The sequence below is a fragment of the Cnephaeus nilssonii genome (genome assembly GCF_951640355.1).
Source record: "Cnephaeus nilssonii genome assembly, chromosome: 15".
Taxonomy (NCBI): domain Eukaryota; kingdom Metazoa; phylum Chordata; class Mammalia; order Chiroptera; family Vespertilionidae; genus Cnephaeus; species Cnephaeus nilssonii.
In genome coordinates this window covers 12,887,875-12,900,208 of record NC_137086.1, presented here as the reverse complement: position 1 = coordinate 12,900,208, position 12,334 = coordinate 12,887,875, and the positions used below count along the sequence as shown (strand labels likewise).

Genomic DNA, 12,334 nt, shown 5'->3' with positions numbered 1-12,334 from the left:
CAAGTTCGGGACTTTGCCAGGGGTCCAGGTAAAGGCAGTAAGGGCCTGGAAAAGGCAGTGGTGGGAAGGGAGGAGGTGGATTGCAGGCTCCCAGGGCAGACTCGGTGTCTTATTTCTCTTTGCCTCCCAACCCCCCAGCCCTAGTGGCATGCCTGGCTTGGGAGAGCTCCTCCACCTTGTTTAAGACAGAGCATGACTCAGACCCCGCAGGGTAGAGGGTGACTCAAGCTTCCGCCAGTCCTGCCTGCCTCCCCTGAGTGCCTCTTCCCACTTCAGTCAGGACCTCTTGCTTCCTCCTGCCCCTCACCCATGGCGGCCCCCACTCTGAGGAGCTGAAAGGTGTGTGGGGCAATGGGGAAAGGTGAGATGTGAGAATGGTGGCAGTGAATGAAGTGCATGATGGATTTGTGTGTCTCCCGGTGGCTCTATCGCCCCCACCCCAGACACCTGTCCCATGCTGGACAGGTGGGACCTTTACTCACAGGAGAGGGACACTTGAGTTTGGTTCGGCTGTAGGTGAAGTTGTTGGAGGTCGTCTTACGGCCCACTGGTTCCAGCTGATGAGAGAAAGGAAATCCTGATTCCTCCGAAGCTGGGAGACCACTCTGTTGGGAGGGGTCTCTCACACCAGACTCCTTCTCTTTCCAAAACTGAAACCAGCTATGAAGCAAGACCCACAGCAGATACCAACAGCTCCAGGATCAGAGCTGGACCTGATTCTCACTCACAGAGCCCACCAGAGCAGGGTGGGCCCCTGAGTCTGTGTCCTGGATTTACTGAGGCCCAAGAGAGACTGACCGGTCTAGAGGCCACATTGAGTGGAAGTCAGGGCCCAGCACCTCCATTTCTTGTTTTCCTTGTGGGTGGCTATGATCGCAGACATTCTGCATTTTCAATTTACAAAATGGTCATCATCGTATTTACCAACTTCTTTAAGTGTGTGGGGCTAGTCAGCTTCAGGAAAACTTGGAAAACACATTGGTTACCATGACTATACTCGGCTTGTCAACCTTAAGAAATTGGATTTTCTCACTTGAGCATCTTTGTATGTTTTCTTCATAGATAAAAAGGTTTACTCTCAACATTTCTGGGAGCAACTGTGGTTCAGTTGCTGTGGTTCACGAATACTTTTGGCCCCGGGACCCTCTGAGGATGAGCTGCAAGCTGCTGGACCTCTTCCGTCCAGCACCTTCCGCCAGTGGCCTGCCCCCTGACATGTAGCCAGTCCCAAGAAGGATGAACACCTATTCGAACTGTCCTGAACTTCTGGCCTCCACCATCTGATAATCTGTCCCTGCCTGTTCCTGACCTCAGCAGCTCCTGACTCCAGGTATTGCCTGTGAGGTAAGTGGAAGTACTCTGTGCCAGCTAATGACCACACCTGGCTCATGGTCTTGTGTGGTTTTTTTTGTTGACTTAAAGCCTTTATACCTGTTCCTTAGCAACAGTGAGAGGAGGAAGGGCTGCTCTGGCGCCCGCATGGTGACTGGACAGAGCACAGCAGGGTCATCCGCTGGGGTCCTGGCTCGCTGATAACGGCCTGTATGATGCTAGGCTGGCTCCTGACCTGTCCCACGGTTAGGGGCAGGGCACTAAACCCTGTCCTGACAACTCCATATTGGGTTGTTGTGAGCATCAAATGAGAAGATGAAATGAAAGCACGTGTGAGCAGGAGGCGACTTACACACGTAAGAGAGAATTATTTCTACTTAGCACTATTGTAACAGAACCACCTGGTGAGAGACAAATGCCGAAGGCCAGTTTGGATGATTCCCAATGATGTCCCAGGGACCCAGGAACCAAGTGGTGCAGAGGAAGGTAGTGATCATTTGGGTTTGATGTTTGCATGAGTTTCTCCCTTTTTACTGGTTCCTTGCTATCAGAGCACAAACTATTCTGTCTCCCATCATTTAACTGCCCTCCCCTCGATCCCACATCACCTCCAGCGACCTTTGCCATTACTTCTCATATCCCTAGGGAGAGTGGTTTGTAATCACTGACTGTACTTCCTGGTCTCCCCTTTTCTCTGACACCCATTCTAATGTGTTTCCAGTCTCCTCACTTGGCTGAAGCTGTCAGTCACCAATGGCCTCTGCATTGCCAGGTCCAATGGTCACTTTTTTGTGTGTGTCTTCGTCTTGTTTGACTTTTCAGCAGCATTTGTCAAAGTTGATGCCTCCCTTTCAAGCCACTCACTTCTCTGGCTCCCTGGAGATCACGCTCTGCTTGTTTCCTTCCTCCCTCCCCCTCTCTCGTCTTCCTCTGTGGCTGGTATCAAAGGTTGGAATGAATGTCCTAGGGCTTGACAGTTGGTCCTATATTCTTTTCCACCTATTCTTTCTCTAGGGCTCTCAGTTAAACCGGTGGTTTTCAATACCACCGCTATGCTAATGACACCCACATTTCACCCCCCTCCCCCCATTAAATCTCCATCCCTGACCAACTCTCTGAGCTCCAGACTCAGATATTTAACAGCTTACCTGATAACACCAGGTGAGTATCTGGAAGGCATCTCTAACTTACCACATCCAACAAAGAACTTGGAGTTTTCCCTCCCAAGCCTTCTTCCCTCTACCACCTCAACCACCCACTCAATTTCCTTAACCTCAAACTAAGGTGTCATCCTTTATTCCTCTTTTCCCTCATCCATCGGTCAGTCTAAAACACTCTCTCCTCCTCCATGCTACCACCCTGGTTCCAGCCAGCTTCATCTCCCACCTGGACTCCAGCAGCCTCTTAACGGTCTTTCCAATTCCACTCTTGCTTCCTTCTAGTCCATCGCTACTCAACAGCCAGAGGGTGAATCGGTTCATATGGCTGGAGAGCCATCCAAGGACTAGGCCCTGCTCACCTCTCTGACCCTGCTCCCTCCCTCCAGTCACACTGGCCTTTATGTTCCTCAGAAGCTTCAAGCTCATCCCTGACTCCAGGCCCGCACAGGTCCCACCTCCTCTGCCTGGAGCAGTCTGGCCCAGCCCTCTGCATGCCTGGCAGCCTCTCTCAGTTCACAGGCCACTTCTTCAGGGAGGCCTTCTTCTCACCCACCATTACTCTCTGTCATAGTTCCCTGCGTTACTTTTTTTTAAAGCCCTGGATGTGGTCAGAAATTACCTTGTTCACTTGTTTGTTTGTTACTTGTCTCTTCCCAGCTAGACTGTAGGCTCCATGAGAACAGGGCCATTCTTTCTTTCTGATTGCTGCGTCACCAGCATGCGAAACAGCGCCCACCACATAGTGGTGCTCAAGAACTAGTGGTTGAGCGAGTGGGTGGGTGGAGTGGAGATTGCAGTGGAGAAGTGCAGGGGCAGGAGGCATGGGGCTGGCCACAGAAACGGGGCTGTTTTTCTAGAATCCATTTTTCTGAAGCCATATGCACCGATGAAGAGCCAAATGACAGGTCTGGGCCAGGGTACAGTGGGGTCGGGTGGGCCTCTAGACTGCTCTAGGGATTCAGAGAAGGCTTCCTGCGGGAGCTGGTACCGGAGTTGAGTGGTGAGGTGGGTAAGAACCAGGTTGGAAGGGCAGTCCGGAGGAAGGGGTGAGTGACAGCAGACACACAGAGGCAGAGACAGCATGGGCGGCGCAGGAAATTTCACTCCTAATTAGACTGCCAAGTGCAAATCAGAGGGTGGCGGAGCGGCTGCCAGATAGGTTGCCTGGGGTCAGGCCCCAGAACGCCTCGTGTTTGGTGCTAAGGGGCCAGGCCTCTTCTTTGGGGAGGGTGGGTCTTGGAAATTTGAAAGCAGGGTCAGATTTTCATTTCTGCAGACTACTGTGGTGAATAAATCTCAGGCAGTGGTTTGCAAACCCTGTATAATAATGCCACCCGGGGAGCTTTTAAAATATACTCAACCCAGGTGCCACCCAGACTAAGTCAGAATTTCTGAGGATGAGGCCCAGACATTTTTGTTTTATTTTAAGCAATTTTTTCCAATGAGACTAACACACATATAGAAACAAGTACAAATCATGAGCGAGCAGCTGATAAATTGTGATGAAGTGAACATACCCACATAAACAGCATCCAGCTTAAGGAACAGAATTATTACCAGAACCCTGGGCCCCTCTGCCACCCTCTTCCAGTATAATTCACCCCCAATAAGACCATTTATTAATTTGCTTGTTTTTGAAATATATGTATGTTGTTGAAGTTTGTTTCTCCTTATTGTAAGGTATTCCATTGTATGAACGTGTCACAGTTCGTCCATTCTCCTGGTGGTGGACATGGGAACTATGAATAGCGTTGCTGGGAAAAGTCTGCATGCAGCTGTGGTGGACCCATGCGTTCCTTTCTGATGGGCACATACCCAGGAGTGGAATTGTTGGGTCACAGGGAATCCATATGTTCAAAGTGGTTGCAGGCATATATTGTGTTTAAAGTCTCCAGAGGATTCTACTCTACAGCCAGAGCTGAGAATTGCTGTTTTAAGGGCTGTAAGCCTGGAGACAGGGATGCCATCATGAGGCTAGGCTATCACCCAGTGCCTGGGGAGATGCACATAGTAGGTGAGGGGAGATTTCAACACTGCTGGCTAGGCATCAGAAAAAAATTAAGGAAAAGCTTTATAAGAAGACAAAAGAATAAAAAGGAGGAGAAAAACATTTCCTGGTATTGCTAATATTTCTGGCTTTGCAAACGTTCCGAACGAAGCCTAAACTGTTAAGAGAGGAGGGGCAGGAGATGATGAATCTAAACTGTGTTTGCTGCTCAGTAGGGTACCCTGGGGTCACCGGCCAAAGCCTGCAGACACTATGTCATAGGACTCTAATTATGAGACATGAATTCACCGGGTACATATGAGCTTATCTGGTTGGGAGCGGAAAGGCCAGGTGGTGCTGTATCCAGAACACTAGACAACTAAGACCTTTCTGATGGGCATATACCCAGGAGTGGAATTGTTGGGTCACCCGTAGGGTTCCCTGGGATCACCGGCCAACCCCAGCTCTGCCACTAACTGGCTGTGTGATCCTGGGCAAATTGCTTCATGTCTCTGTGTTTTAGTTATAGAGCATTCTGCCCAGATGACCTCTAAGAGTCTGTTATTTATTTATGTCACTCTAGGGGTAAAATTCCAGTAAGAAAATACTCTGAAAAGTTGGTGTGGTGCAATAGCTTTATATCTGAGATGGCTTTGGATGAAAACACTGGACTATATAATTATTTCCCAAAATTATATAGCAAAGGATAAGATATTCTTAGATGGTTTTAGTCCAGTTTTACTTTGTTGTTTTTTAAATTCGAAGTATGGCTGGGACAATGACGGGTGGGGAGCCAAGGGCAGTCTTGTATCGTTATCTATATGGCTCCATGGCAGTGTGTACCTTTTGTTTTCAGATCTAAACCCCTCCCAGTTGCCTTTATGTATAAAAACCTCTCACCTGGGTGAATGGGGAGAACTACTGAGCTGCTTTGGAAGAGGCCAGAACTACATCCTTAATTCATGCAGAAAGAGATCAATGAGCCCTGTCATTTTTGAGTCATCAAGCCCCAGGAGACTCCTGGCATTAGGCAGGCTCAGAATGCCACCAGGAAATGCTGGGAAGGAAAGGCTAAGGGCTTAGAATTCTGGGCCCTTCTTGGAATCCCCTGAGATCTCTGGAGGATAAATGCATAGAAACCCATTTCTTGGGGGCGGGGGCAGGGGGTTAAAAGGAATGAAGTTGCATGACTCAGCCACTGAAAGACAACAGGGCTTTGATTCATTTCTTTCATAGATTTTTCGTTTTAAACTGTACAAACTTGGATTAAAACAATTACCCTGTGGAGGGTTGGGTGGGAAGGAACTAAAAGATGTTTTGGTTGAAATTCAGAGTCCTGGTCTGAGAGTGTGATGAAAGATTTACGAGTGGGTAGAATGTGATGTCAACAGATGGAAAACAAAAGTGGAGGAAGGCTGAGTCTGCAATGAAGTAGGCCAAGGATAAAACCAGCTTACGTGCTGTTCTGAGGAGAAGGGATGGTGTAGCTAAGGGAAAAGTCAATATTGTGAGTCAGCCGAGTGAGATACTGGACCTATTGGGTGAGTTGACAGGTGTGGGAATATTTGCACAGTGGTGGTTGGCAGGGACACGGCGGGCCTAAACGGCAGTAAAAGGAGCAGGAGTGCAGTCTGTTTAGTCACCATGGGAGAAATGAGGGAACATGCACGTGGGGGTGGAGATTGGGTTACCCACTGAGATTAAAGCAAAAGAAGCCAGAGGACTGGCAAGGCATTTCATTGCCCTGTGCAAATGGAGCTGGTTGTCCAGTAGTGAGTAGCCAGCTATGCAGGGCAGAGGCAAGGCCAGGGGTTCCTGTGGCCCCTGGGCTGTATGTTCATTGTATAAGGTCACCTTTGCCACCTTAAGAAAGGATGGGAATAGGTGGCAACCTGGGAAAACAGGCCGGTGGCTCTTTTCTTTTTGCTGTTTAAAGAAATAAGAGTTGGGAATGTGTTGAGACTGGAGTGAGGGGGCTGACATTTGTTGAATGTTAATTATCATGCTGAGTGCTGTTTTCACATTACCTTCAATTTCTGAGATCTGTGTCATTTTCATTGTTTTTACAGATGATGATACAGATGGCCAGAGAGAGATCATTTGCCCAAGGTCACACGGTAAGGGGTTGAAACTGTTGTTTTTTATCTAGTCTACCTGATTACAAAATCATCCCCCCACAGTACTAGGGCATTACTGATAGAATCATCTGATCTGTCAGGACAAATACGTGTGCTACCCTCCCGAGCTTTGGGGAGAAAGGTGCTATGGCAGCCAGTAGGCTTTTGTTGTCGACATCCTGGGGTGGCCCTCTTTGACAGGAGCCCACTAGGACCCAGGCACTCACCATGTTGTTCCAGAGCGCAATGGCCATCTCGGCATGACCGCGTTCTGAGAAGTGGAAACAGTCTTCGGAGAAGAAGGTGAGGTCAGCTCCTCCTCTCTGTGACCAAAGGCAAGGGCATTATCTTCCTGGGACAAGGGCACTGCTACCCGCCCCCGCCCACCTAGCAGGCGACCTGGGCATTTCTCCTTTCATTCTTTCAACTCTGCTGATGATAAATGGCTCAGATACTGATGAAGAAATTGCCCAATTTTGAATTTTTATTTTTTAAAACAGACATGAATTATAGCCACCCACAGGCCATCCTTTTCCTTGAGCATCGCTGCCCTAATGGTTGAAAAAGAATAACATATTTAGGAAGATTTCCTTTCTATCCCAATTCAGCAAATAGCAGGGCCAGGCCTCAGGAGCTTGGTCAATGATGAATTTCTCCTTTTCTTTCCAAATGAATCTAGGTTTTAATCATACTAAATAAATAAATAAATAAATAAAAATAAAAAATAAAAAAAGGGTAAGGGAGAAGCAGACAGAAAAGCCTACATAGAGAAGAAAACACACCATCTAAGATATGGCCCCACACATGTGCCTCCTAGAAATGCCTGCAGCTTACCTCGTTCAGGGGGACAAGGGTGTTTTGGAAGAAAGGCTGCACGACCACCGTGAAGTCCTCACGCTGCAGGTACTGGTGCCAGTAGGAGAACCTGGAGACACCACTCTGAGGACGAGGAGAGAGGCTGCTCAACCCTCCTGGCCAGGACAGACAGGTTCTAGCCTTGGGCTGGTCATGATGGAGGCCAGCCCACCCTAGGCAAAGGGGACTTAAAGGGGCTGCTCTAGGGTGCAGGCAGGAGTACCACCCAATTCTGCTCTGACGTTTCGGCAAGGCTGGGTCTGAGCTGCTGGCCAGACTGCTTGGGCCGAAGGCTTCCCCTGTTCACACTGCATGAAGAGGTGAATTATCACATGGGCCCCAGTCCAATGCCAGCTCCCCCAAAGGCTTGTGAACTTAGGGGATGAGAGTCCATAGTTTTGGGTTTAAAAACTATGGACTCTAAAAGAGATAGATGAGATATGCTTATTCTTAAGGAACTTATAATCCAACTGGGAAAATGAGACAAGATGTAAAAAAACCGTGAGCAGCAGGTAGGGTCAGTGAAGTGCAGGCTGCAGTTGATGTGGGGAGATATATGAAGGTGAAGTTGCTCATGGGAAGCGGCTTAGAAGAGGTAAGACGACATGCCCTGTGCATGAGATGGGTAAGTTGCAGAAAAGCTCAGAGTGGCCATGCCAATGGAGGGGACAGTACGTTGGGTGGGGCTAAGCCTTATGTTCTTAAGAAGGGAGAAAGACCAACAGGCAGTAAATGCTCTCCTCCTCCTCAGGGTGGGGGATGGCAGCCATCACATGACCTCTACTCTGGGAGCCCAGTGCTGCTCAACTCTCAGGGCTGACCCGGGGCTGGGAGGTGGAAGTTCTCTCAGCTTCCCTTCTGAGATTTCTCACTCCCACCCCCCAGCCTTGGTGTTCGATCCACCTGGACAAGTATTTCAGGGGCTGTGACCTGCCCTTAGGGAGCACTTGCTTTCAGGAAAGCCCTGCTGAACACATGACTTTGGACCCTTGCTCTGGAGTAAAGGTGCCTCTCACCTGGGGCAGGAAGAGAAGGGGTGCAGATCTACCTGAAAGTTCCAGTTCACCTTCTTCAGTTCTTGCATCTCCGGGGAGTTCTCCTGGAAGCGTCTGAAGCAAGTGCAGTTGCTCCTATAAGGCAAGGAGTCCTATGGAGAAGCTCCCTGGGGGCAGCCTGGCTCTGGGCCCCTGGGAGGATGACCCCCCCACCCAGAGGAAGCTGCTGCCCACAGAGGCCTGGGCCCTGTGCGGCCTCACAGGGGAAGGGGATGACACCCAGGTGCCTCCTCAGCACAGCCTTGCTGACTCATGGACCCAGGTCACAGAACTGAACCTCCAGGTCCAGCAGGTACTTGTTGAGAGAGAATGTGGAAGAGTTGGCACCTGATGCCTGGGTCTCCGTGTAGAGAGGCTGCCCATTCCCCTGCCACCTGGCTGCTCCATCCCAAGCTTGTGGCTTCGGTGGTTTGTCCAGAGAATGCCCAGGTAGGGAGCGGGACGGAGTTGGGTGAAGACTGCCATGATGGCCCAGTCCCTCTCCTTTATGTTCCTGAGGCCTCCCGTCTCTATCTCCAGCTGCTTGGGACTCTCTCTCAGAGCTCCAGAGTGGGGAGGCTCTTGAGAAGCTAGGGCGGGTCAATCAGCTTGAGATGCCTTGACAAGGTGGAAGGTAAGACCACCTTGCTGGAGGAGCCCGCCATACCCCCAGCTATTGGCCACTTCCCCTGGGGGGCTAGGTTCCTATCAATAATGGGAACTAGCTTGTCATCTTCCCACCAAATCCATTGGACCCCAGATAGGACCCTTCAACCCCCTATAGAATCTCCTCCCCATTGCAAAACTCTGGGAGACCCTCTAGTCTCAGAAGATGGCAACTTCCTGCCAGGGTAACAGCTGAGCTTTAAATAAATTCTAGCCCCCAACAGAAACTCTCAGCTTGCCGTGGCTTTCAAGGACAGCCCTATGAAGGACATTATAAAACCTACTATTTCCCGAGAGCCTGCCCAACTGGGGCCAAGTACTCAGCATGCATTTCCTCTAGACGTCCCATCTACTTTGCAAGGAACTTTACAGGTGAGAAGTAGAAAGCACAGAGAGGGTTGGGTGGTTTGGGCAAGCTCCCACAGGTCCTAAACGGCAGAGCCAGGATCTGAGGCCAGGTAGAGCTCAGTGCCCGCTGCTGTCTCTCAAACACAGAGCAACTCGCTGGAGCTGGAGTTTGGAATCGTTGACAATTCAGGAGGCTTTAAGGGTCATTTGGTCTGTCTGTCTCCCTTTATAGAAAAGCAAACTGAGGTCCTGAGAAAGGAAGGGACGTGTATACAGTAGGCATTCAATAACGTAGAGGCCTGTCCAAGTGATTTTGCAAGTCCCTGGCTAGTTGCCCGTTAGATAGGTCTCACTGTTGGCATGTGTGAGCCCTGCTCCCCAGGGTGCCCTCACCCTGGGACCGGGACCGTGTACTTACTGAGCTGCCAGTGGCATGTCACACTTCCCGCCTTGGCCCTGGTGTAGGCCGGTCAGCTCCATGACCTCCACCACATTGACAAAAGCCCTGGGAAGCTGTGGGATCAGAGGGGCGGGCTTCCTTAGTCCCCAAGCAGTTGAGGGGGAGCAGGGCACTGATGACTACTGGAATGAGCCTAAGGGATCATCTACAAGCCAACTTCCTCCGCCCCACTTTTACCAATAAAGAAACGGAGCCTCAGAGAGGAAATACGATTTGTATTAATCTCACTGAACCTTCTCGATCGGCCCCACTTTCTGCATTGAGAAACTGAGATCCGGAGAAGTCCCATTGCTGGTAAGCCACACCGCCTGGCTGCCAACAAGGCCAACGGGCTTCAGAGGCAAGCTCTGTGCCACCAGCAATGCAGTCTGATCCAGTCAGCGTGTCCCCGCAGAGGAGCCGGCGGCTGCCTCTCCCATGGCACCCGGTGTCCCGGTGCCTGCTGGCAGCGGGGCTCTGCTCAGCGTGCAGCTCCCCGAACAAACTTGCCTAGATGCACCCTGGGAGCAGCCCCGGGGAGTGAGCGGCAGGCAGGTTACCAGCAGGAAAGGGGACCCAGGACGAGCTGCTGCTCTGTCCTACCTCAGAGAGGACGTCCAGGGCCTGTTGGAGGTGCCGAACGTATTCCCCGGCGGAGTGGGCCTCCTGTGAAGAAAGGAGGGGCTCTCCTCAGCCCTGGGCTCTCCTCAGAGGAGGAGAGTGGTCTGCTCCCAGCCGAGGGGGCCCGGGGCGCCCGCGATGGTGGCAGAGTGAGTGCAGAGGGGCTTTGATGGCCCTGGACCAGCTAGAAGCCCAGCCCTCATTGCTGGTGGACAGGGTCTCTATTAGACACCACGAATCATCCCCCCCTCACCCGACTCGGTGGCATCTCAGACCCACAGGCAGCCCCTGGCCGTGCTGGGCCCCCCACTCCTCCACTCCCTTCCGTCACCGGCCTCATTCTTCTCCAACCATATGGCCATGCTGGCCCCATGGGCTCCCCCTAACGCCTACGGTCCTTTTAGGGCTCCTCTGACCCATCTTCCGACTGGAGGCTGGTTAAGCCTCTTCCTACTTAGTCCTGTGGGGTGGCAGTCAGGTCCTTTTCACAAAAATACGCTCAGTATAAACCTGCGTACACAAGGGACAGGCATTCTGGGGCTAGCGGAGGCATTTTCCTGTCCCAAGTGCCCACAGGTGGCTCGGAGGTCACTTCTGGCTTCCGGGACCCCGTTGAGTTTAAGATGCAATGACAGGTCAATGCCCCCCGGGGCGGTGTCTCTGCCTCCAGGGTCTGCGCAGCCAGGCAGTGAACAGAGGGGGGGGGGGGGCTGGAAGAGCGAGCCCCGTGTGTGGGGGGAGGAATTCTCATGCAGCCTCCGGTGGTGTGTCTCTGAGCCACAAGGAATGATGAATGGCTTCTCCCCCCGCCTGTGCCTGTCAAACATCCTACCATGACCTCTGAGTAATGGCAGCTGTCTTTTTCTGGCCAAATAAAATACAGGATGTCCTCAACTTAGAACAAGATGTATTCCAAAAGTTACAACTTCCCAAGGTTTGTAAGTCTGGACCCGTTTCCCCACAGAAACAATGTTAGGCACGGGGTGGGCTCCCAGGCCGGCAGGCTGAGGTTGGTTAACTCATAATGTCCCTCCCTCGCAAGTTACCCACTGGCTACCAGAAATCAGTGTGTGTGCATTACAGAGGCCACCCCATTAGCAGTGCCCAGCATGGGTGCTCCTAGACCAGGGGTCCTCAAACTACGGCCCGCGGGCCACACGCGGCCCGCCGAGGACATTTATCCGGCCCGCCGGGTGTTTTTGCCGCCGCTGCCTGTCCTGCTTTGCAGCCGACTTAGCAGTGTGCATAGGAATTTGTCCATAGTTTTTTTTGTTTTTTTTAAACTATAGTCCGGCCCTCCAACGGTCTGAGGGACAGTGAACTGGCCCCCTGTTTAAAAAGTTTGAGGACCCCTGTTCTAGACTCTTCTGGAATCAGACCAATGAAGCTGGTCTCCGAGGGGCCCCCCGCAGTGGGAAATGCCAGGCCTCATGGGGCATGTATGAGCCAAGGCTGCCTGGGCAGACTTGGTGCCTGGAGAGCAGGCAAGGTGACTCCCACGAGGGAGCTCAGGGCCCCGGTCAGCATCTCCCTCCCCTGGTCCCCGAGGGGCGGGTCAGGGGCCTACCGGATTCTCGCAGTAATGACACAAGTCGTTGCTCCCAATGAAGAGAGTGATCAGCTTCCAGTCTTTCTCCAGGTTGATTTCCTGAGGGGACAGAGATCCTAGGTTTAGCGCTTGGTGGGGGGGCACATTCAGGAGGTGCTTCCCTGGCCAGAGAGCCCCCCAAGTGTCCCTCACTCTCTCTGTCTCACAGTAGAGAGACGATGGCTCA

General features: G+C 51.6%; 1 protein-coding gene across 1 annotated transcript in view; it reads right to left on the bottom strand.

The window, feature by feature from the left end:
* Positions 1 to 12,334, bottom strand: part of PLB1 (phospholipase B1) — a 130,679-nt gene that overhangs the window by 1,314 nt on the left and 117,031 nt on the right. Inside the window, exons 52-58 of the mRNA XM_079792562.1 lie at positions 12,127 to 12,207; positions 10,542 to 10,604; positions 9,918 to 10,012; positions 8,500 to 8,581; positions 7,431 to 7,535; positions 6,824 to 6,919; positions 483 to 557 (exon numbers count right to left, since the gene is read on the bottom strand). Of these exons, the coding sequence (XP_079648688.1) occupies positions 483 to 557; positions 6,824 to 6,919; positions 7,431 to 7,535; positions 8,500 to 8,581; positions 9,918 to 10,012; positions 10,542 to 10,604; positions 12,127 to 12,207 (597 nt within the window). The remainder of the gene's footprint in view (positions 1 to 482; positions 558 to 6,823; positions 6,920 to 7,430; positions 7,536 to 8,499; positions 8,582 to 9,917; positions 10,013 to 10,541; positions 10,605 to 12,126; positions 12,208 to 12,334) is intronic.